Consider the following 22,819-nt stretch of genomic DNA (forward strand, 5'->3'; position numbering starts at 1 on the left):
TTCCTCCCTTAAGACTTAAAAAAAATTCCCTTCTACCTCTGGTGTTTTATCCACTTCCTCCAAAGTAATAACATATGCAAAGAATTAATTTAACAAGTCTGCCATTTCCTTATTGTTTATTCAGGCTTGGCTACATCTGGTTTTAATGAATCTAAATTCCCCTCACCACCCTCTCAATGTATTAACAGAAAATGCTTGCTGCAAACCAATATACTCAGCAAGACATTTTCATATTCCCCTTTTGCAATTCATTACTAGAGTTATAGTCCATGTTGCTCTTTAGAATCTCCGCCATCCATTGTTATCCCACTTCTTTTCATTTTGTAATTAAATCAACTGAGGATTTATCCATTATCAGTTCAAGTTTACTGTAGTCAATTTTTTTTCCCTCACTTCCCATGAAATTGGCCTTTAATTTAAAACTTTAGAATTTTCTCCTTTTTCCCATCAAATCCATTACTGAAACTGAATCACAACACATTTTGCATTATGACACCCAAGTTCAAAAGTATTCAACCAAAGCGTTGTGGAAGTTCAGTCCCTTACACAGCAAACACAACAAAAGTGCAGATGGAATGGTATTTGAATTCAATTTACCTTATTTTAGGAATTTAAAAAAAGTCAAATAATCTTTCCTCCCAGAGGAATGGTTGTGGGAGCGAGTTGTGTGTCATGTTTTGAAACAAAGTAAATCCGCATACATTTAAAGAAAAACGGTCACAGGCTACAGCAATTGATGATGTTTAAAGACAAATTAGTTGATTTATTTCAAACCTGATACAAGTATCTGATCCTATCATTATGAGTCAGGATCACCAGCAAACGTAAAGCAATTCTTTATCTTCGTGTCGAAAAATTCAAATACCCGCAACCTACAGTCAGCATATCCCAAGTTTCTTTGAGTATACAACAAGTTTACTTTTTTGTGGGTGCCAGACCATTAGACTGAGCTCTGCTCTCATGCACATCTCTAACCTGGACTTAAGCTACTTACAGAGGTGAGTAGCAGCACAATAGACAACATATCCAAGGCAGAATTGAAACGTTTAACGCTGGGTTTCCCACATTTGAAGTTTTATTACATTCAGACATGGTTGTACACATTAACAATTACACATTGCTTGAAAAGCAAAAGCTTCAGTACGGGCTTCCTTATTTTATTGCACAACTTTAACAAAAAAAATTACAAACTATCCCTACCTATATTAGAAGGGCCTCTAAACAGATAGCAATTATTAGTAGACAATGTAGCAGTTGAGGTCAAGGTCAAGGTCCATTTTAACAAAAAAAATTTGAAATATCTACTTCTTTTTCTGTTGAGTGCTTTTTACTAGGTTTTAAAATTGTGTAAGACCCACCCCAATCCCCATTTACAACATAGGAACTACAAGTTTGATTCTCAATCTGTACTGGTTTAGTTCAGCATTGTCCAAACTACAAAGCAAGAGTCACATGCAATCCCTCATTGTTGGTAAATGTTTCTTGGCCTTTGAGGAACCAATACTTTTCATGACTCATTTGTTGACTTGTACTATAGTGAACTTTGAGGTGTTGGAAAAAGCCATTTTTAACAATGTTGCCCCTTGACCGGGCAAGTTTCAAACCTCAAAACCAAAACCAGCTAGTATCAACACAGTTAGCAGATACATAATGGCAGCATTGATTTAAATTCTGCTCCTAACCTGCCATGGCTTTTATTCATGAATACAGAAAGCTCAGTAGGGGCACTGCAACTAGTTTCAGTACCATGTGATCCTTGTTAAAGATTCCAGACACACATGTGCAGCAAGGACAGGATTAGGAAGAATAGTGTTGTCCTCCATAAAACTGACCGATAACACATCATTTCGAGTATGATACTACAGACTGAAACTGCCTACTGCAAAATGCAAAAATCAGAAGTTGACTTTGTTTCTTTCAGTTACATAACCCATAACACATGTAAAGGAAACAAGATCAACTTTATTGGGATTAATCCAAAATACAAAGAAAATTCCCTGTATCCAGAAAGTAAAACAATGGAAAAAAAAAAGCAATTTATTGCAAAGATGTCACACAGCTCTTTACCTATTTTTATAACATTTTTATAACAGCAATTGCCCCAAATGTTGCAGTTCAAAATAGAGTAAATTACAGCGTGTTGCATGAACATGTACATTGTGTGGAACATTATTTACATTAAATTACTGTCATGAGGTTAGCAGGTTCCTCCCGTCTGCTGCTGGAATACATCAATGGTGTCTTCGTCTTCCATTTCCAACTGTAAAAGGGAAAACACAAAATAAAAAGATGAATTTCTTATCCAAGCATCTCAAAAAAATTATACATCAACATCGTCCCTTCCTACACCATGATCTCCATGACAGTTGAACAGAACACTGTCAAGAATGGAGAAATGCCTGAAATGCTGTGGAGCTGATGTTTTAATAAAGTACCAACGATGCAAACATTGCAAAATCCCAGCACAGTTACGGGCTACTAGAATTGAAAGGATTAAGGTTAGTAAGGAGGAGGTGTTATCAAATTCTAGAAGGTGTGAAGGTAGATAAATTCCCTGGGCCGGATGGGATTTTTCCAAGGATTATCTGGGAAGTTAGGGAGGAGGTGGCGGAGCCTTTGGCCTTGATCTTTGAGTCCTCATTGTCTACAGCTTTAGTTATCAGAGGAATGGAGGATTAAAAATGTTGTGCCCTTGTTCAAGAAGGGCAGTAGGGATGGCCCAGATAATTATAGACCTGTGAGCCTTATGTCTGTTGTAGGAAAAGTTTTGGAAAGGATTATAAGAGATAGGATTTATAATCATCTAGCAAGCAACAATTTGATTGGAGACAGTCAGCATGGATTCGTCAAGGGCAGGTCGTGTCTCACAAAACTCGTTGAGTTTTTCGAGAAGGTGACCAAGCATATGGATGAGGGAAGGGCAGTTGATGTGGTCCACATGGACTTCAGTAAAGCCTTTGATAAGGTTCCACATGGTAGGCTATTGGAGAAAATACAGAGGCATGGGGTTGAGGGAGATTTAGCAGTTTGGATTAGAAACTGGCTTTCTGTAAGAAGGCAACGAGTGGTGGTTGATGGAAAATATTCAGCCTATAGTCAGGTGCCTCAAGGCGTGCCTCAAGGCGTGCCTCAAGGATCTGTTTTGGGACCACTGTTGTGTGTCATTTATATAAATGACTTGGATGCAGGCATAGGTGGATGGGTTAGTACGTTTGCAGATGACACTAAAGTCGGTGGAGTGGTGGACAGTGTGGAAGAATATTGCAGGTTGCAGGGAGACTTGGATAAACTGCAGAATTGGGCTGAAAGGTGGCAAATGGAGTTTAATATGGATAAATGTGAGGTGATTCACTTTGGGAGGAATAATAGGAAGGCAGAATACCAGGTCAGTGGAAAGATTCTTGGTAGTATGGATGTGCAGAGGGATCTTGGTGAGCATGTACATAGATCCCTACAGTTGCCACCCAGGTTGTTAGTGCTGTTAAGAAGGTTTACGGTGTGTTAGGTTTTATTGGTAGAGGGATTGTGTTCTGGAGCCATGATGTCATGATGCAACTGTACAAAACGCTATTGCGATTTGGAATATTGCATGCAGTTCTGGTCGCCCTATTACAGGAAGGATGTGGAAGCATTGGAAAAGGTGCAGAGGAGATTTACCAGGATGTTGCCTGGTCTGGAGCGCAGGTCCTATGAAGAAAGGCTGAGGGACTTGGGTCGGTTCTCATTGGAGAGAAGGAGGCTAAGACGGGATTTAATAGAGACATACAAGATGATCAGAGGATTAGACAGGGTGGACAGTGAGAGTCTTTTTCCGAGGATGATGACTTCAGCTTGTACAAGGGGGCATAGCTACAAATTGAGGGGTGATAGATTTAAGACAGATGTCGGAGACAGGTTCTTTACTCAGAGTGGTAAGGGCATGGAACGCCCTGCCTGCCAGTGTAGTTAACTTAGCCACATTTGGGGCATTTAAAGTGTCCTTGGATAAACATATGGATGATGATGGGATAGTGTAGGGGGAGGGGGTTAGATTAGTTCTCATGTCAGCGCAACATCGAGGGCCAATGGGCCTGTTCTGCGCTGTATTGTTCTATGTTCTATGTTCTATCTATGAATCTCAAATCAAATCATTCTAGGTGCCAGCAGCAAAATTGCTCAAATTTTGGAAATACAAATAGGGATCTAATTAAACTTCTGTCAGTAGAGGAGAGAGATAATGGGAACTGCAAATGCTGGAGAATCCAAGATAATAAAATGTGAGGCTGGATGAACACAGCTGGCCAAGCAGCATCTCAGGAGCACAAAAGCTGACGTTTCGGGCCTAGACCCTTCATCACAGAGGGGGATGGGGTGAGGGTTCTGGAATAAATAGGGAGAGAGGGGGAGGCGGACCGAAGATGGAGAAAAAAGAAGATAGGTGGAGAGAGTATAGGTGGGGAGGTAGGGAGGGGAAAGGTCAGTCCAGGGAAGACGGACAGGTCAAGGAGGTGGGATGAAGTTAGTAGGTAGATGGGGGTGCGGCTTGGGGTGGGAGGAAGGGATGGGTGAGAGGAAGAACAAGTTAGGGAGGCAGACAGAGGTTGGACTGGTTTTGGGATGCAGTGGGTGGAGGGGAAGAGCTGGGCTGGTTGTGTGGTGCGGTGGGGGGAGGGGACGAACTGGGCTGGTTTAGGGATGCGGTGGGGGAAGGGGAGATTTTGAAACTGGTGAAGTCAACATTGATACCATTAGGCTGCAGGGTTCCCAAGCAGAATATGAGTTGCTGTTCGTGCAACCTTCGGGTGGCATCATTGTGGCACTGCAGGAGGCCCATGATGGGCAAGTCATCTAAAGAATGGGAGGGGGAGTGGAAATGGTTTGCGACTGGGAGGTGCAGTTGTTTGTTGCGAACTGAGCGGAGGTGTTCTGCAAAGCGGTCCCCAAGCCTCCGCTTGGTTTCCCCAATGTAGAGGAAGCCACACCGGGTACAGTGGATGCAGTATACCACATTGGCAGATGTGCAGGTGAACCTCTGCTTAATGTGGAATGTCATCTTGGGGCCTGGGTTAGGAGTGAGGGAGGAGGTGTGGGGGCAAGTGTAGCATTTCCTGCGGTTGCAGGGGAAGGTGCTGGGTGTGGTAGGGTTGGAGGGCAGTGTGGAGTGAACAAGGGAGTCACGGAGAGAGTGGTCTCTCCGGAAAGCAGACAGGGGTGGGGATGGAAAAATGTCTTGGGTGGTGGGGTCGGATTGTAGATGGCGGAAGTGTCGGAGGATGATGTGTTGTATCCGGAGGTTAGTGGGGTGGTGTGTGAGAACGAGGGGGATCCTCTTTGGGCGGTTGTGGCGGGGGCAGGGTGTGAGGGATGTGTTGCGGGAAATACGGGAGACGCGGTCAAGGGCGTTCTCGATCACTGTGGGGGGGAAGTTGCGGTCCTTAAAGAACTTGGACATCTGGGATGTGCGGGAGTGGAATGTCTTATCGTGGGAGCAGATGCGGCGGAGGCAGAGGAATTGGGAATAGGGGATGGAATTTTTGCAGGAAGGTGGGTGGGAGGAGGTGTATTCTAGGTAGCTGTGGGAGTCGGTGGGCTTGAAATGGACATCAGTTACAAGCTGGTTGCCTGAGATGGAGACTGAGAGGTCCAGGAAGGTGAGGGATGTGCTGGAGATGGCCCAGGTGAACTGAAGGTTGGGGTGGAAGGTGTTGGTGAAGTGGATGAACTGTTCGAGCTCCTCTGGGGAGCAAGAGGCGGCGCCGATACAGTCATCAATGTACCGGAGGAAGAGGTGGGGTTTGGGGCCTGTGTAGGTGCGGAAGAGGGACTGTTCCACGTAACCTACAAAGAGGCAGGCATAGCTGGGGCCCATGCGGGTGCCCATGGCCACCCCCTTAGTCTGTAGGAAGTGGGAGGAGTCAAAAGAGTTCTGTCAGTAGACCCTTGTTAGAAAGGGGGTAAATAATGAATGCTTAAGATGGGGTTCATAAAGAAAACTAATATGCACAAAGCTTCTGCTGTTTAGGCACCTGATCAAAATAAACATGTTAACATCAAGAGCACAGACCAAATTAGTAAAGGCTCCCATGCCAGCCAAAACTGGGACAAAAGTCAATGCGACTTTACACAGGGTAAAACAAATTCAAATTAGGTCATCTCTTAAATTCTGTCTGGAGTTCCTGGTTTCTTGCCACTTCGATTCCCTACCTTAATGTGAGCTGCTTACTTTGAATTCCCAAATAAAAATACCAGTGCATTGAATACATCTTTCTGGCCTGCATCTCATCATACAATGGCTTCATTAATGACTTGACAAGCCTCTCACTTTGGCAGAATGTGCTGGAAATCTAGGTAGTTGTGTCAGCTTTCCCAGGAAGAGAATATATTCAAAGCTGAGAAAGGCAGGTTTTCAAAAAAAATGCATCCATGGGTTATGGGATTCACTGGCTGGGCTAGCATTTATTGCCTATCCCTTGGGGTCCTTAGGTGGGCTGCCTTCTTGAATCAATGCAATTTAATTAATGGCAGGTACACCCACAATGCCATTAGGGAGGGAGCTCTTGGATTTTCACCCAATCACGCCGAAGGAACAGCAATATTTACAAGGCAGGATGAGAAACTTGCAGGCAGTAGTGTTCCCACGTATACACAGTAATTTTCATTCTAGATGGTGGTAAGGAGTCTTGGTGAATTGCAGCACTGTATTTAGTAGATGACAAATAATGCTGCTGAGCATCAGAGATGGAAGGAGTGAATGTTGTGGATGCAGTGCCAATCAAGCACGATGATCCTGAAGGTGTCAAGCTTTGTTGTTGGGAGTTGCACTCATCACACTCCAAACTCGTGTCCTGTAGGTGGGAGTTTAGACATTTGTTACTCACGACAGGATTTCCAGCCTCTGACCTGCTCCTGAAGGACAGCCAAGGTTAGCAAAGTTCAGTTTCTGGTCAATGGTAACCCCAGGATGTTGATAGCGATGACAATACTTTGGATGGCTACATTCTCTTTAGTCAGCAATGGTCATTGCCTGACGTTTGTGTGACACAAATGTTACTTATCATTTTATTAGTCCAAGCCTTAGTATTGTCTAGATCTTGCTGCAATTTCAACCTCAGAGTTAGGAAAGGGATTGAACATGGCACATCAGCAAACATCCCCCCACTTCTGACCTTATAGAGGGAAACTCATAAAGCAGTTAAAGATGGCTGGACATAGGACATATCTTGAGGAACCCCCGTAGAGTTGTACTTTAACTGAACTGACACCCTCCAAGAAGCACAACTATTATCCTTTGTATCAAGTATGACTCCAACAAGCAGAGAGCTTTCCTCCTCCTCCTTCCACCTTTCTTCCTTCTCTCCCATCACTAACACCACCCACATTCACAATGACCAAATTTGCTAGAGATTCCTTGATGGACATATGCAGCCCTGATGTAAGTGGCATTTACTCTCATCCCATCTTGGAATTCAGCTCTTTTGTTCCAGTCAGGCGTCGAGAGGCACAAGTGAAATGCAACCAGTGTCAACGAGCAGGTTATTGCTAAGCAAGTTTTGTGACAGCACTTTAATAATAATCAAGAGTAGATTGATAGTGTACTAACTAGCTAGATTGCTGTGTGTAAACAGGACATATCTGGGCAATCTTCCACAGGGTAGAGCAGATGTCAGTTTTGCAGCTGTACTAAAATAGCTTGGCTAGGGGCACAAGTTCTGCAGCATACATCTTAAGTACAATTGCTCAAATGGCATCAGAGCCCATTAACTGTGTCCTCAACCACATCTTGATATTAAATGAAGTGAACCAAATTGGCTGAAGACTGGTACTTGTGATGCTGGGGTCCTCTTAGAGGAAGCCAGGATGGTTCATCAACTCAGCACTTCCAGCTAAATTATTACAAAGACTTCAGCCTTATTTTTTGCACTGATTCACTTCTGGGCTTCCCCATCACAGCTGCCTCCTCCAGTGAATGGTTTAATTGCCCACCACCATTCATGACTAGATGTGGCAGGACTGCAGAGCTTAGATTTGAGCTATGAGTTATGGAATCACTCAGCCTGTTATAACCTGCCACTTATGTTGTTTGGTATGAAACTACAACACAGGACTGTTTGCATCAGGTCGACACCTCAGTTTTAGATAAGTCTGATGCTGCTCCTACCATGTTTTCTGCATAATTCATTGAATCTGCGTTGATCTGTGGGATTTATGGTAATGGTAGAGTGGATGATATGCCAGGCCATGAGATTGCAAATTGTCTTATAGTACAATTCTGCTACTGGTTCATTCTGTTGCATTCATGGTCCATCTTGAGTTGCTATATCTGTTCAGAATCTAGCCCATTTGCATCATGACAATGTCGCACCATGTTTACTGAAAATGGGATCTCCACAAGTATTGTCCAGTGGTCACTCTGAACAATACAGTCATGGAGGGAGGCATCTGCGACAGACAGACTGGTGAGGATGAGGTGAAATACGTTTACGCCCTCTTCTTAATTCCTTCACCACCCATACTTAGTCCTTTAGGACTCAATCAGCTCAGTCTGAGTGGAGGTCCCAAGACACTCCTGATGGTGACAGACAGTTTTGCATCCTTATTACTCTCAGTGCTTCCTCCAAGCGCGAGGAGGCCTAGAGGTGAGAGATTAATCAGTTGGTTTCCTTCCCAATGCTTGACCCGATGCCAAGACACTTCATGGGATCCAGAGTCAATGTTGAGGACACTCGGGGCAACTGCCTCCTGACTGTCTAGCAGTGCTGTCACCTCTGCTGGAATGGCAATGTTGCTGTCTGGGACATTATTTGCAAGGTATAATTCCATTACTATGACTACACCAGGCTGCTGTAGTTTGGTTCATGAGGCTGCTCTCCCAGTTTGGCACTAGACTCCAGATATTAATAAGGAGGACTTTGCAGGGTTGACATGGCTTAGTTTGCTGTTGTAGATCTTGACGATTAGGTCACTATCAGGTGGTTCATCTGGTTTCATTTCCATTTGAAACATTTGATGCAACTGAGTGGCTTGCCGGATTATTCGGAGGCCACCTCACATTATTCGGCCCCACTGCTTTGCACCTGGGATCACTTGGACAAAAGGCAAGGACAGCAATTTCCTTCCTTAAAAGGGCATTTAAAAAACATCTGGTTCACTAACAATCAATAACAGTTTCAAGGCAATTAAACTTTTCAATGCAATTCTTTCTAAATTACAATTACACAAAGTAAGGTGGCGAGATTCAGCCCAGGTCCCCAGAGCTTTTCCTGGGTCTCTGGATTACTATTCCAGCAACAATACCATTAAGCAATCAAAACCTCTAACCATAGCCGAGTTATAGGGATACGGATACTCTAGAAAAGAGAGCTGAGGTCAAGATCATTATCAGCCATGATCTTGCAGAATGGTGAAACAGACTTGAGGGGTCACATTCCTACTCTTGCTCTTACTTTTTACATTCTTGTGGATAGTTAGATGGGTGAAAGTCAAGAAGGGAAGCAAAAGGGTTTAAACTTTTGATGTTTCACAAAATACTAGAATTTAACAATTATCATTGAGTATAAATCAAGAATTGTTCCACTGATCACTTAATAGTCTAGTGCACTACGGCCACTCCTCTTTATATGTGGATTCACGACCACTGGATCCAGTCCTGAATTTCTTTTCCCCATTGACAGATTCTGACAGACGGTGCGCAGTCCTTTACAGTAGATAGGCAATTTTCATTATAGTAACATTCACATTTTTACGCTTTTCTCTGGAGAATCCATGCCCCATCCCCTGCAGCTAATGAAAATCTGGTCTCTATCACCAAACCATGAGAAAAGGTACTCACCATAGCCGGTGTATCAGTTTCATTTATTGGCTGCCCATCAAAACGAAACCTGATCTGTCTGATCTGCAAGCCCTGCCACACAAAAAAAAACCTGAGTGACAAATTTCAGTCGGCTGATCCTTGCTATTAGCTGTGGTTAAAAAAAAACGGTGCAACGTTATCACCTCTTCATTTCTGACACCTGGTTCTGACTCACCTTAAGAGCAGTGGTATGAAAGCCACATCGTTATCCCTGGCTGTAACAGTTCTTGGTCAGGACTTCCCAAAGTGATGGTCACAAACTTTGAAGTAATAAAAATGACCTGGAACTCTGCATGAGCTACAGTAGCTGTGCTTCCTCTCAAAGATGCACCTGTTATTTCAATTCTCATTGAGGAACTACAATAACTTTCAAGCCTTCAAAAAGGGGGCACAGTGGGACATTTGGGAAGTACTATCCCAGGTGACGAGAGCCTGAATATCTCAAACTGTAGTTTAACTACTTCTATTCTAAAGCAATGTTAAAAAGTTACCCATCCAAAACTACTGAAATTGGAAATATGAAATTAAGTCCCCACCTTAATGGCCTTTTCCAGATTTCAGAGATTTCAACTTTTAAAAAAGAACAGCAAGACGGATTTCTCCAGATACTGTCTTGCACTCAATACAAAACCAGTTCAAATAGATTAGCCCATGCTTCCTATGAACTGAGGTCAGACTATGTATGTTAAGCAAATCAATAGCAGTGCAGGGAATAAACCCATTTATTGTCTTGATTTATATAATTTTCAAGGCTTGTGTCAGAATCTTTTCAATTGTACCAGGTTAAAATAATCACTAACTGGGACATCAGTGTTAGATTTTCGCATTCATAAAAGCATTGATATAGAGACTGACATTTCAAAGACATGGCTGAGAAAAAAAATTCACTGAACAGGTATTAGACTTCATTATATACACTGGATCTACCACACTAGTGGTTGCAGCTTTGATACATCATTTCTGTATTAGGATTATCTTCAGCAGATTGCACGTCTGGTTTTATCATGCAAGAAAGAGCTGCGAAATTAGTAGTGAACAAGTTGGCGGTTGGAAATTGACAGAGATGCCATTGGAAAGACACTATTTAGAAGTTAATAAGACACCAGGAACAGGTTGGATACAGAGGACATCAAAGGAATGAAGGGTAAAAACTGCAGATCCACTAGCCAAAATCTTCCAATCCTCCCTCGATGCAGGAATGATGCAAAGGGCAAATGCAGCAGCTTAATCTTGGTGATGAGAAAGGTTTAGGAAATGATGATCCAGATCTTGACAAATGTAGACTAATAAAGGAATTTAAGGGTTAGGTAGTGTGAAAAAGTCCTTTATTCATTCATGGGGTGAAGGCGTTGCTGGCTAGACAGCACTTATTGCCCAGAGGGCAGTCAAGAGTCAACCACATTGCTGTGGATCTGGAGTCAAGTGCAGGCCAGACCAGATGGGTTTTTCTGGCAACTGACTATGGATTCAGTGCCACATACTATCCACAAAGTTGAAGTTCATGGAAGGGTGGCAATGTAGAAGTTGGCTGAGAGACAGAAGACAGACAACAATGGCGAGATAGGTACGTCGTATGATTCTCCATGGGTCAAAAATTGGACCTTTCACTAATCTACTTCAAATATCCATGTTGGGTGTGCAAGCCACAATTTCAAAATTAGCTGATCACAATTCAGTGCTTCCACGTTTTGTCAAGGGAACAATGATAGACAGCAAGAGATCATGGCCTAGCTGATGGATTGGAAAGACATGTGGGAGTCGAAACAACGTCCAGAAATGAAGTGATGCTCTTCCTATCAAAACGTAAGCATAGTCTATAAAATAAACAAAGGGATACAATTCTTGAGAGGGTTCAAGAGCTGAAGGGTCTAGCAATATTGCACTGATCTTTAAATCAGTGTCCTCTAGACAGGTTAAGAAAGCAGTTTGAGATACAGTACAATAGCATTTGCAAAATATGGGAGTACCGTGATCCATCTGGAGCACCGTACTTTGGCAAAGATGTGAACACTGGAGAATATACATTAAAAAAAAATTTACAAGAACGGTTCCAAGAATGAGACACTTCATTTGTGGGGACAGATTGACAAAGCTGAAATTGTTCTTATTGAAGGCTCAGAGGAGATCTGAGACACAATCAAAACTGAAGGACTGGACAAGATAAATAGAAACTGGCCCCACTGGTGAACATGCCAAGAACCAAAGAACATCAATTTAATGTGACTGGCAAAAAAAAGTGACAAAGAAAAACACATGAATTAGGAGTAGTGATCCACCCTGCCCCTTTAGCACATTCCACCAGTGAATAAGACTGCAGTTGATCTGACAACTCCACATTCCCGCAAACTTTATTTCCCTTGTTTACTGGGAGGCTATTCCCCACTGCCTTAAAATATTCAAAGACTCTGCACGCCACTGTCTGAGAAATACATTTCTAACAAACCATGGGATCCTCTGGGGAATTAAAACAAAATCACATTTCAGTCTTAATTCTGCACCCCCCCCCGCACCACTTTTAAAACCAGTCTTTCTCCCACAAAATAGAAAAATCCTTTCCACATCCCTTAGGAACTTACATTTCAACTAAGTAAGTTGCCTCTTACTCTTCTAAAGTCCAGCAGATACAAGCTTAGTCTGTCCAAACTTGCCTGAAGACAATCCACCCATTCTAGGCATTTGAATGGTTTCAAGTGCATTAACATCCTTCCTTAACTAAAGAGAATAAATCAGAACACAATATTCCAATGTGAAGATTCAGAGAGGTGCAATTAACTAAGAGGTATTACTGACATGGGTAGCTTCAATCCACTTGGCAAAGTTTGATACTCAAAACAGCTAGGCTTTTCTTTTCAGATCATAAACTGAGTCTAAATCCATCTTGAATCATGAATTAGTGACCATACAATTTATTTAGAGATGATTGAGAAATTATCAATGACAGCTAGACAAAATTAAGACTTCAAAAGTACAAATTACAAAGGAGTGGATGACATTAACTGAATGATCCTAAGACATAACTTCAATTCAAAAAGAGATTTTTAATATTTTGGAAAGATCTGTAGCTCAGGGTGTGGGTGAGATTGTCGACTTGCTTGCCGAGCTGGCTTGTTCTTGTTCAGACATTTCATCACCATGCTAGGTGGCATGATCAGTGGAGTCTCCAATGAAGCAAAGTTATTCCACGCCGCTTTGAATTTATACTGTCTGGCCCATTATCATGAGTAGTGTCATTTCTAGTTTTAATCTGTATGGATTTGTATACAGGGTTCAATTTTATTCTTTGTTCATTGCATTACAGGTGGAGAACCATGCCTCTGCGAATTCCTGTGCTGTCTATATTTGGCTTAGATACTATGGTTACCTTGTCCCAGTTAAACTGATGGCCTTCATTGTCTGAGAGTACCAGTATTAAGGAGGGTTCACTGCGCCGTTTTGCTGCTAGCTGATGTTTGTAGATTCTGATGGCTAGTTTCCTTCCTGTCTGTCAGATGTAATACTTATGGCAGTTGTTGCATGGTATTTTGTAAACCACTTTGGTTCTGCATGTTGTGGGAATGGAGTCTTTAATCCTTGTGAGTGTTTGTCAACAACCTCAGAGAAATTTAATGTTTTGAAGGTAATATTGAATATCCTGTATGCCTAAGACACCAGTGAAGTATCCAAGCACTGCAGAAAGATGAAATTTGGATGAATCAAAATGGACAAAAGACAACTATTAGGAAATGTAATGTCATACAATACATACCATGAGATGTTAAATCACTTGCAAGATGAGCACAGTTGTACAGGCCAGTATAACATTGTGTACTTTGGGCAGCACAGTGGTTAGCACTGCTGCCACTCAGCACCAGGGACAGTGATTTGATTCCAGCATCAAGTGACTGATTGTGGAGCTTTCATGCTCTTCCTTGTGTCTGTGAGGTTCCCACCAGATGCTCTCATTTCCTCGCACAGTCTAAAGATGCACAGGCAAGGTGCACTAGCCACACTAAATTGCCCTGCAGCATCCAGGGATGTCTAGGCTTGGTGGATTAGCCAGGCTAAACATGGGGTTACAGGAATGGGGTGTGTCTGGTTGGGGTGCTCTTCAGATGGTTGGTGCAGATTTCATTGACCAAATGGCCTCTACTGCCCTATAAGAATTTCATGATTCCACTAGGAGCAGAATCGTGAGAAGGGCCGAAGGTGAAAGATATGAGTGAGTGATCATAATTTATTTCAAGATGATCAAAATATTATTAATGACAGGTAGACAAAATTATGACTTCAAAAAGCATAAATTACAAGGAATGTTGACATTAAATGAAATTGTGCCTGAAGATGTGTCAGTTCGAATAGAAGTTTAATGTTTTGAAGGCAATAGTGAACATTCTGCATGAATTCACATCTAAGACACTAGTAAACTAACCATCTAAGTATTCAATGAGAAAAAGTTGAAATTTTCACTGGAAGGACCAAAAGGCTAAAACAGAAAATGCCAAGTATAAAATCTTTTGGTGACGCCAGAGGTGATGGAAGCAGGGCTTTTCTGGACCTATTGGCATTGCATTTCAGATGGGTCAGAAAGGAACTACGGGAACACAGTCAAAGAGGAAAAGAGGAGAGATTTTGGAACGGGAAGATGGTGTCAAGTGTCGCAGAAGAAATAAATGGTAAAAAACACTGACCATGGGACATGTCATTGTGTCTGTTTTGACAGTTGAGAGATTTGAATAGGAAAATACTGGAGTTGGAAGACGACTAAGGTCAATTGATAGAGGTTATTATGCAAAGCTTGCATCACAAAGGCCTTTTAGCCTGTTACATTCACAATTCTAATTCTACACCAAATTTAAATTATCCAATTCCCTCAGAGCTTCAGCTGAACCTGTACCACCAAACCCTCTAGCAGCAAGTAAGATTTTCACTGAAAACTTGCATGAAACAATTTTATAGAAATGTTCATTAAAAGCTATTAATACATTTTGTATTGTGCAAAGATTTAGGGTTCATTAACAACTTCAGCAACAATACCCCTGGGTGGATGAAATCAAAATATGATAGTTTTACATTCAGTCTGAAGAGGAGGAGCAGGTTTGAGACCAGTAAGATTTTGTTTTAAATACTATGACAAAAACAGGCAAGTGGGCCTGCTCCTATCTCATTTTTGTGAACAATGCATGCATTTTGGATACAACAAAAGGTGCTTTTTCAGCTCAGCACAACAGCCACACTTTATTTAACAACTTCAGAAGCCAGCTAAGTGAACCACTACATTTTTGTTACAACGATTTACTTGCTCTAACATCATTTAAGTTTTTATGGCAGATAAAACCCAAGTTGTAGTGCTATCCTGCCACCATAAATTGTCTTGGATATTCGTGCATTCTGCAATATAGGAAGTTAGAAGCACACTTAAACTATCAAAGCCAGAAAATTATAGGATTAAAGCCCAAAATGAAACATAAACAGCAAGTCAAAATCAACTTTGAAACAATGTTTTGAAGTTACCCCTTACCTAATTTTAATGAAAAATTGTTTGAGTTCCAAACGAAAACAGAAATGGTCCTCTCCCTTTCAAAAAAATGACCACTATTTACATTCAACATTTAAACACTAACTTCTTGCGGGACACTAACAACCTCAATATAGAGAGAGAACATTTCAAATCACTACTTTAAACAATATGGTTCATACAAATGCATGTCCTGAACTGTTCTTGTTGCAATTCTTAAAATAAATGAGCACAGCAGTGATAAGCACCCAGTCCTAGGGGAATCAGGAAGAAACAGGAAATATCACTTTGGCTTAAATTAAGAGCAGAATGCTGGAAATACACAGCATCCAAATGGAGAGAGAAATTTACACCTCACAGCGATGATTTTGTTCCATCAGAAATGTTCACCAATACAGAGGAAAACATTTTGGTCTGGAACAATCGGCTAACATGCGTGAGAAAAAATAAGATGCTATATGATTTGCAAAATATTTGTTGATTTCCAGAATCCTCAGTGCTGTACTTTTGTTACTTTGGTCTGTTTGCTTCACAATTGCTTGTACAAAATACAAAGAGTAGCTTGACAGCTTACCAAAGAACTAATGTAACAGCATAAGAAATCTGAACATATTTCTATACAATAGTTCCAAGTTGGTGGGGCTAGCTGGGCTGCTGGAACAACCAAACATTTACCATCATTCCATAACTAGTTCCATTCATTTCAAAATGATATCACTAACCTGTCTCTCACAATATGCTTTCATCAGTTTGCTCAGCGGTGTTTGCTTCTTTATCTTAAACTGTACGACTGAACCATCCTGTCCAGCCACTTTCAGGTTAATATGATCATTCCTGTGGTCATTTCCTTCACTTTTCACATTTTCCTAAAGTCAAGATAAAGAGAACATCACAGTCAATATCCAGAATTACAAAAGAGAAGTCACACAAGCTGCTCAAATACTAGGACAATGTCAATTTGTAGGGAAAGCTAACTTTCCAGAAGAGCCTCAATCTTATATCAGTTTTTCCAAACACAAGGTATTCACACTGATTTAAATATCTTATTCGAACTGCCAAGTAGCTACTATTCAACTTCAGCAAGTCACAAACCAAAACACCATAGGATCTTGCATAGTAGGTCTATACTGATTTGCTCAACTCAAGGGATTGGTTTTAATTTAATCCAAGTCCACAAAGGAACTCAACCATGGTTCATTAGTTCTGGTGTGCTTTTCCTAATGCAAGCTTCTATATTATAGAAATATCCATGCCTCAGATTCTCATGAAATGGTTATTAAACTGCCATTCAATCCATTTTCATATATAGTTGCTCCTAATTATTACAAAAATACATCCATTTCTCGCTGTATGTTATGACAACTTCCCCAACATCTTTACAGATTTAAAGGCTCCAGTTACTTTTACTTACACAGAATATTTGCATTTATATAGCACCTTTACTGCGAAAGTGCTATGATCAAACAAATTTGACACAGAGCTACATAACTGGATGTTGGGGTAAAGACTAAAAGCATGATCAAACATGTAACATGAGCATCTCAAAAAGGGAAGGGAAGAAAAGTAATGCGGAGAAGTTAAAGGGAGAAATTTCAGATGTTCAGGCATTTACAGCTGTAGGCTGGTCCCCACTGAGGGGATGACTGAAATCCACGATCCATGAGCCAAATTGAAACAGTGCAGTTATGTCAGAAAGGTTATAAGGCATCACAGAGATAGGGAAGGAGAAGCGATCAAAGGGTCTGAAACCACTGTTACTTTTTTTTAAAACATTCACAAATTGCTTAAATCAGGCACTGATTTAAACGTGTGCCAGCGAGAAAAGGCAATGAAAGAAAGTTATGAAAGCAACAGTTTTGGATGAGCTTAGTTTTATAGACGGGGAAGATGTGAGGTTGGCCCGAAGTGTGATGGCATAGTCACATTGAGAACTAATATGAATGTGGGTATCAGAAGAGCTGAGACTGGCATAGTATCAGAGAATATTAGAGAAGAAAATTAGTCATCTCGACAATGAAAGTTCAAACATAGTTAAACACAATGACAAAAAGTCTGATTTAGCCTCAGACAGCTATCAGGAAGAGGAATAGAGTGTCAGGAAAGCATTCTGACATTACAGACAGCAGAGGGGACAAAGGGGTATTGACAAAGTAGAGCTGGCTATCAGTGTATTCAGGGCAACTAACCTCATTGAAGGTTGTTAACTGGTAGCACGCAAGTTAGAAATAGCAGGCTGGGGTTTTGGAAAAAGGTCAAGAAACAAGAAATTACCTCCAAGGATATGATACAGGACTGCTGCAGAAGATATTAAATGATAAAGTTCACAATGTTAAACAGTCCTGGGGACCTGCATTTTTGTGTCCTCATGTGGCAAAGATGTAAATATGATAAAATCTTTATCTCCCTCTTAAGATCCACTCCTGACATGCTGAGCTGTAGAATTTGGGTGCAGAAGTACATAGCTCCTTTTCTTCATTCGAAAAGAAAATACTATGGAAGCTGTCTTTTTGATTTTGGTTTCGTTTTTCATTGCTATTCTTCTAATGTTTTGCATTGTCACTTTCACCTTTACACTGTATGTCACCAAGTCTGCTCCCTTTCAGAAAAAAAAACAAGTCTCTGAGGCATTTCCAGTTGTGGCTCCCTCATCCCCAAACACAATTTCACTGTATTTGAGATCAAGTTCTTCAATGCCCTACACTTTTAAACCCCACTACCTACTGCTGATCCCACTGCAAAATCTAACCATCATGTTTCTTCACTGATAATGGGAACTGCAGATGCTGGAGAATTCCAAGATAATAAAATGTGAGGCTGGATGAACACAGCAGGCCAAGCAGCATCTCAGGAGCTCTCTGATGAAGGGTCTAGGCCCGAAACGTCAGCTTTTGTGCTCCTGAGATGCTGCTTGGCCTGCTGTGTTCATCCAGCCTCACATTTTATTATCTATGTTTCTTCATTGGTTGTGGCAGCTCCATTAACATCTGTATTCTTACAAATGAAACAAGGAAGTGATAATAATCAGATGACATTAAGGTTGATTGAGGAAGAATGGCCCTATTCACTTTCAAAAAAAAAGCGCCAATGGACCTTTAACATCCAAAGCTTAAGGCGGGACTGAAGTATCATCCAAAAGACAGTACCTCAGCCCACAGCTGATTGAATTTATGTGGGGCCGAGGTAATATCAAAGTGTGCTCCATCATGTTCAAAGCTACAAACTACCATACTACCTCGACGTCCTCCTCAGGGCCCATGCCTTCAAACAAATTTTTTGTACATTCCTCATCCACCTTCAGATGTACTTTTTGGAAAATCCTCATTGAACGTCTCACATCATCCTTCAAAGCCATCTTGTTACTGACCAAATTCTTAGTTATATCTCCACCTTTCCTCTGTATTTTGAACTTTTTTTGCACTAAAGGCACTATATAAATGCAAGTTCAGTTTTAAACAAGGCTTGAAGAGTTACTCAAATCCCCTTTTGGCAAGTTATGTCAAGTATGGAAGGTAATCCTAACTGTTCTTGCTGCCAGACAGCTTTAATTTGGAATCCGACAGAAATCAGTGCTTTTAACTCCACTTGTATTCAGAAACGGAACTTAATACTCATTCAAGTGAAAACATTTCCACTTCTCAATGGAAACAAGCTGGTTATATTTTCCTTAACTTGGGGAAAAAAGATGGCAGTGCTGAGTTGGAGCAAAACTGAGAGGGAAATAATGAGGTCTAGTATTAATGAACATAAAACATAAGCAACTTTACCAGGTAAACGGCAATAGTATGAGTGCTCCAAAGACAATATTCTGCAGAAGAAAACATTAGGAGCTTGGGTTATTTTACAGAACAAGCCTCTGAATCTCGTCCACGTAACAAAACAACCTAATAACTAAACAGCCCATTAATCACAAAAAAGCAGAAATCACCAAGACTAAAAGATTATTGGGATAAACCCAAAAATTCACTTTTGGAGTACATAGTTTTCAAAATAATGGTTTATGCTCCAAAAATCAACTTAAAGATTAGGAAATACAGCACTGCCTAGAAGATTGCTGAATGCCAATATGACAGGTCAGCACCAGAAGCGCATCACTGGTACCTGTCATAAGTTAAACTGCAGTCTTGTGTTTTGGAATCAAGACAAGATGAATCTAGATTATCACACTCACACAGTACCCTCACCTTCTCTCTCCTGAAATGACATTACCTAGTACTAATTGGCATAACAGACAAGCAAGACTTGAGTTAGGAATCCTCTCACTGTCAGTCACACAAACTGAGCTGCAACTACCAGAGTGGAGCTCAGACTAAGTGTTAACAGCTGTGAGGCCCTTTGGCATCCTTGTTTTTTCTTAAGATACAGGATATGGTCTAACTGACAGATCCGAGCCCTGATTACTGCTTCCTAAAAAAAAAGCCAATGAAAAACTAAATTCTTAAAAATCCCTGAAGATTAAACATTTTGTGCCCCTCCCCACCACAACCTAACTCAAAGCTCTGCTCCAGCCTCCTCCATACTCACTGAGGCTTGGCAATTTTCAAGCCTCTAAGTGACATAACAGTGGGAAGTGCTGACTGAAGAGTTAAGCATGCAGTGTAGATTTGGAAGTGAGAGGAATTAAGCCTCAAATAAGTTTGGAACTATAAATGAATGCAAGATAGAGGCACACAATGTGGAAATAACAGGTTTTGTAAAAGTTCTATACTTGGGGATGGAACAACTGTGTGAAGAACAAGTCATTTAGAGTAAATAAAAAAATGCTGAAAGAGCTTAAATCCTAGGTGCTTTTGTGCAGAGAGAAACCAAATTGTTATTCCAAAGCTGGTCAGCATTTATTGCCCATTCCTAGGTGTCCTCGATAAAGTGGTGAGGCACTTTCTTGAAATGCTGCAATCCACTTGGTTTAACTGGACCCACAATGCTGTTAGGAAGGGAATTTGAGGATTTTGACTCAGTGACACCGATAGAATGGTGATACACTTGTAAGGTGGGAAGGTGAGTGGCTTGGAAGGGAACTCGCAAGTGGTGGTATCCCATGTATGTGTTACCCTGTAGATGATAGCAGTCGTGGGTTTGGAAAGTGAAAAGTGGCAGTGCAGATGGTACACACTACTGCTATGCTGCAATGAAGGAGGAAGGAAATAGCACTACATCTGCAAACAAGAAAGCAAGCTGCTTTGTCTAGGACAGTGTCAAACTTTTGGGCTGTTGGAACTCAAGTCATCTAATTAAGTGGGAATTTTTCCATCGCACTTCTGACTTATGCCTTGTAATCAGACAGGCGTCGTGGAAACCAGAAGTCTAAGGAATATACTGCCACAGGAAGGAGGAGGAGGAGGAGAGTCGTCTGGTACCATTACAGTATTTAAAAAACACACCTGGATGGGTATATAAATGAATGTTTTAGAAGGATATGGGCCAAACGCTGGCAAACTGACCCGGATTTATGTAGGATATCTGGTCCGTGTTGACCAAGGGGTCTGTTTCCATGATGTATATCTCTATGACTCTAATTGAATTAATTTCTGCAACTCTCCTAGCCTTTCAGCTCGTGGCTATAGTACTTGTGACCAGTCCAGTTCATTATCTGGTCAATAATAACTTCAGATTGTTGATTATGCAGGAGTCAGCGACAGCAATGTCATTAATGGAAGAGTCTGGGTTAGATTCTCACTTGCTAGAGATGGATATTGCCTGATACTTGTGAGGAGATACACATCTCAAACAATTGTCCACGAGTGTAAGAGGATGTGCAGACGAATAGATTCCCATTCAAAAATTTTTTAAACACTTTGTACGTAAAAATAAACCACTTTCCCAAACAAATCCTGCGTGCACGCATACTAAGAAGTTGTGCTTTAAGTATTTATCCATATTCACGTACAAATCTAAGGAAACAGTTTATTCACCCAGGTCTGAACTCGAGCCGGGCTTCACACAAAGTCAGGCTTCGGGAAAAAAAACTAAAACTTGGACAATAAGTTGTTGCTGGGTCGAGCAACCGCTGCCTATCAGAACTGTAAGTTGTATTTAAAAACTGCGTCAGTTATGCTGATGTGACTGAGGGAGGCTGTCCACACACACATAAGGGAGTGAGATGTTATTGTAGAAATCGACACCTGGATGTTGAAAGATAAAGTCCGCCGAAGCAGCAGATTCCGGACGGTATCCGCCTTTCCGCATCAGCGATGGCGAATCAGCTCCAGGACAGGGTCCCTACCGATGTACAGAGACTCCACGCCGCTGCCCAGAGACCACGGACAGGCGGGAGTGGCTGCCACCCGATTCCGGGGATTCAGCCACGCCGTCCCGGGCCGAGGATTTCCAACGGAGCGGCTTCTCTTCCCCGCACTGACAGCCCCCACCACCCGCTTCCAGCCCAAAGGCTGAGGGAGCCGCAGACCGAGAAAGGCCTGTCTGACCCAGCAGACCCCCTAACCTGTCAAAGGGGATGGAGGTGGGTGGGATGGAGTGAAGAGATTAACCGGGGCCTGGAGCAACTCCCGTCCGCGGCCTAGTGCGCCCCTCAACCCTAGGCCGCAGGCTCAGTTCGGAGACCCAGGGGGCCTAGCGCTCTGCTCCGGACCCCCTCAGGCTGGGCTCTCCACCCACACTTACGTACACAGTCTCCGGGGACCACACTATCCCGGATTCTCCCCGCTCCCTCACTCACCCCCTTGGCTTTGTCCTCCGCCATCTCCCTCTCCGTCAATGGCGGCCTCGTTTCCGCTCCTTATCTCCCCCGCGCGCGCTCCGCGAGCCCGCACCCAACCATTGGCCTGCTGCACCAACACGTGATCTGTTCCACCAAGCCCCATCTCAAACCCACAATGTGTCACGTGCTACCGGGTCTGGTCCCGCCCCCGATGGCGGGGTCACGTGTTCATGCTGCAGTGGCGCGAGTCGCCCGGCGGGGGGCGAGACTGAGCGTTTCTCCTCATCCCATTGATATCTTCAGGGAACTCAAGTCAAACTAAGGTGAGGACTTTGGGTCTGTCTACATGATTAAATCAAATAGTTTATGGGCTTTGAGATAATGGGAACTGCAAATGCTGGAGAATCCGGGATAACAAAGTGTGGAGCTGGACGAACACAGCAGGCCAAGCAGCATCTCAGGAGCACAAAAGCTGACGTTTCAGGCCTAGACCCTTCATCAGAGAGGGGGATGGGGAGAGGGAACTGGAATAAATAGGGAGAGAGGGGGAGGCGACCAAAGATGAATAGAGGAGCAGATAGGTGGAGAGGAGAGTATAGGTGGGGAGGTAGGGAGGGGATAGGTCAGTCCAGGGAGGACGGACAGGTCCAGGAGGCGGGATGAGTTTAGTAGGTAGGAGATGGAGGTGCGGCTTGGGGTGGGAGGAGGGGATGGGTGAGAGGAAGAACAGGTTAGGGACGCAGGGACGAGCTGGACTGGTTTTGGGATGCAGTGGGGGGAGGGGACGAGCTGGACTGGTTTTGGGATGCAGTGGGGGGAGGGGACGAGCTGGGCTGGTTTT

The 22,819-nt window shown here is 42.4% G+C and overlaps 1 protein-coding gene across 1 annotated transcript; it reads right to left on the minus strand.

The window, feature by feature from the left end:
- Positions 1-733: 733 nt before the first annotated feature.
- LOC125462528 (small ubiquitin-related modifier 3-like) lies at positions 734-22,119 on the minus strand. The gene is made up of 4 exons (XM_048552653.2): positions 21,997-22,119; positions 16,046-16,189; positions 9,809-9,880; positions 734-2,260 (listed from the first exon to the last, which is right to left on the minus strand). Exons 1-4 carry the CDS (start codon positions 22,018-22,020, stop codon positions 2,198-2,200), a joined length of 303 nt encoding a protein of 100 aa, XP_048408610.1. The 5' UTR covers positions 22,021-22,119; the 3' UTR covers positions 734-2,197.
- Between the last annotated feature and the right edge of the window lie 700 nt (positions 22,120-22,819).

This window comes from Stegostoma tigrinum, chromosome 23 (assembly GCF_030684315.1).
Source record: "Stegostoma tigrinum isolate sSteTig4 chromosome 23, sSteTig4.hap1, whole genome shotgun sequence".
Classification (NCBI taxonomy): Eukaryota; Metazoa; Chordata; class Chondrichthyes; order Orectolobiformes; family Stegostomatidae; genus Stegostoma; species Stegostoma tigrinum.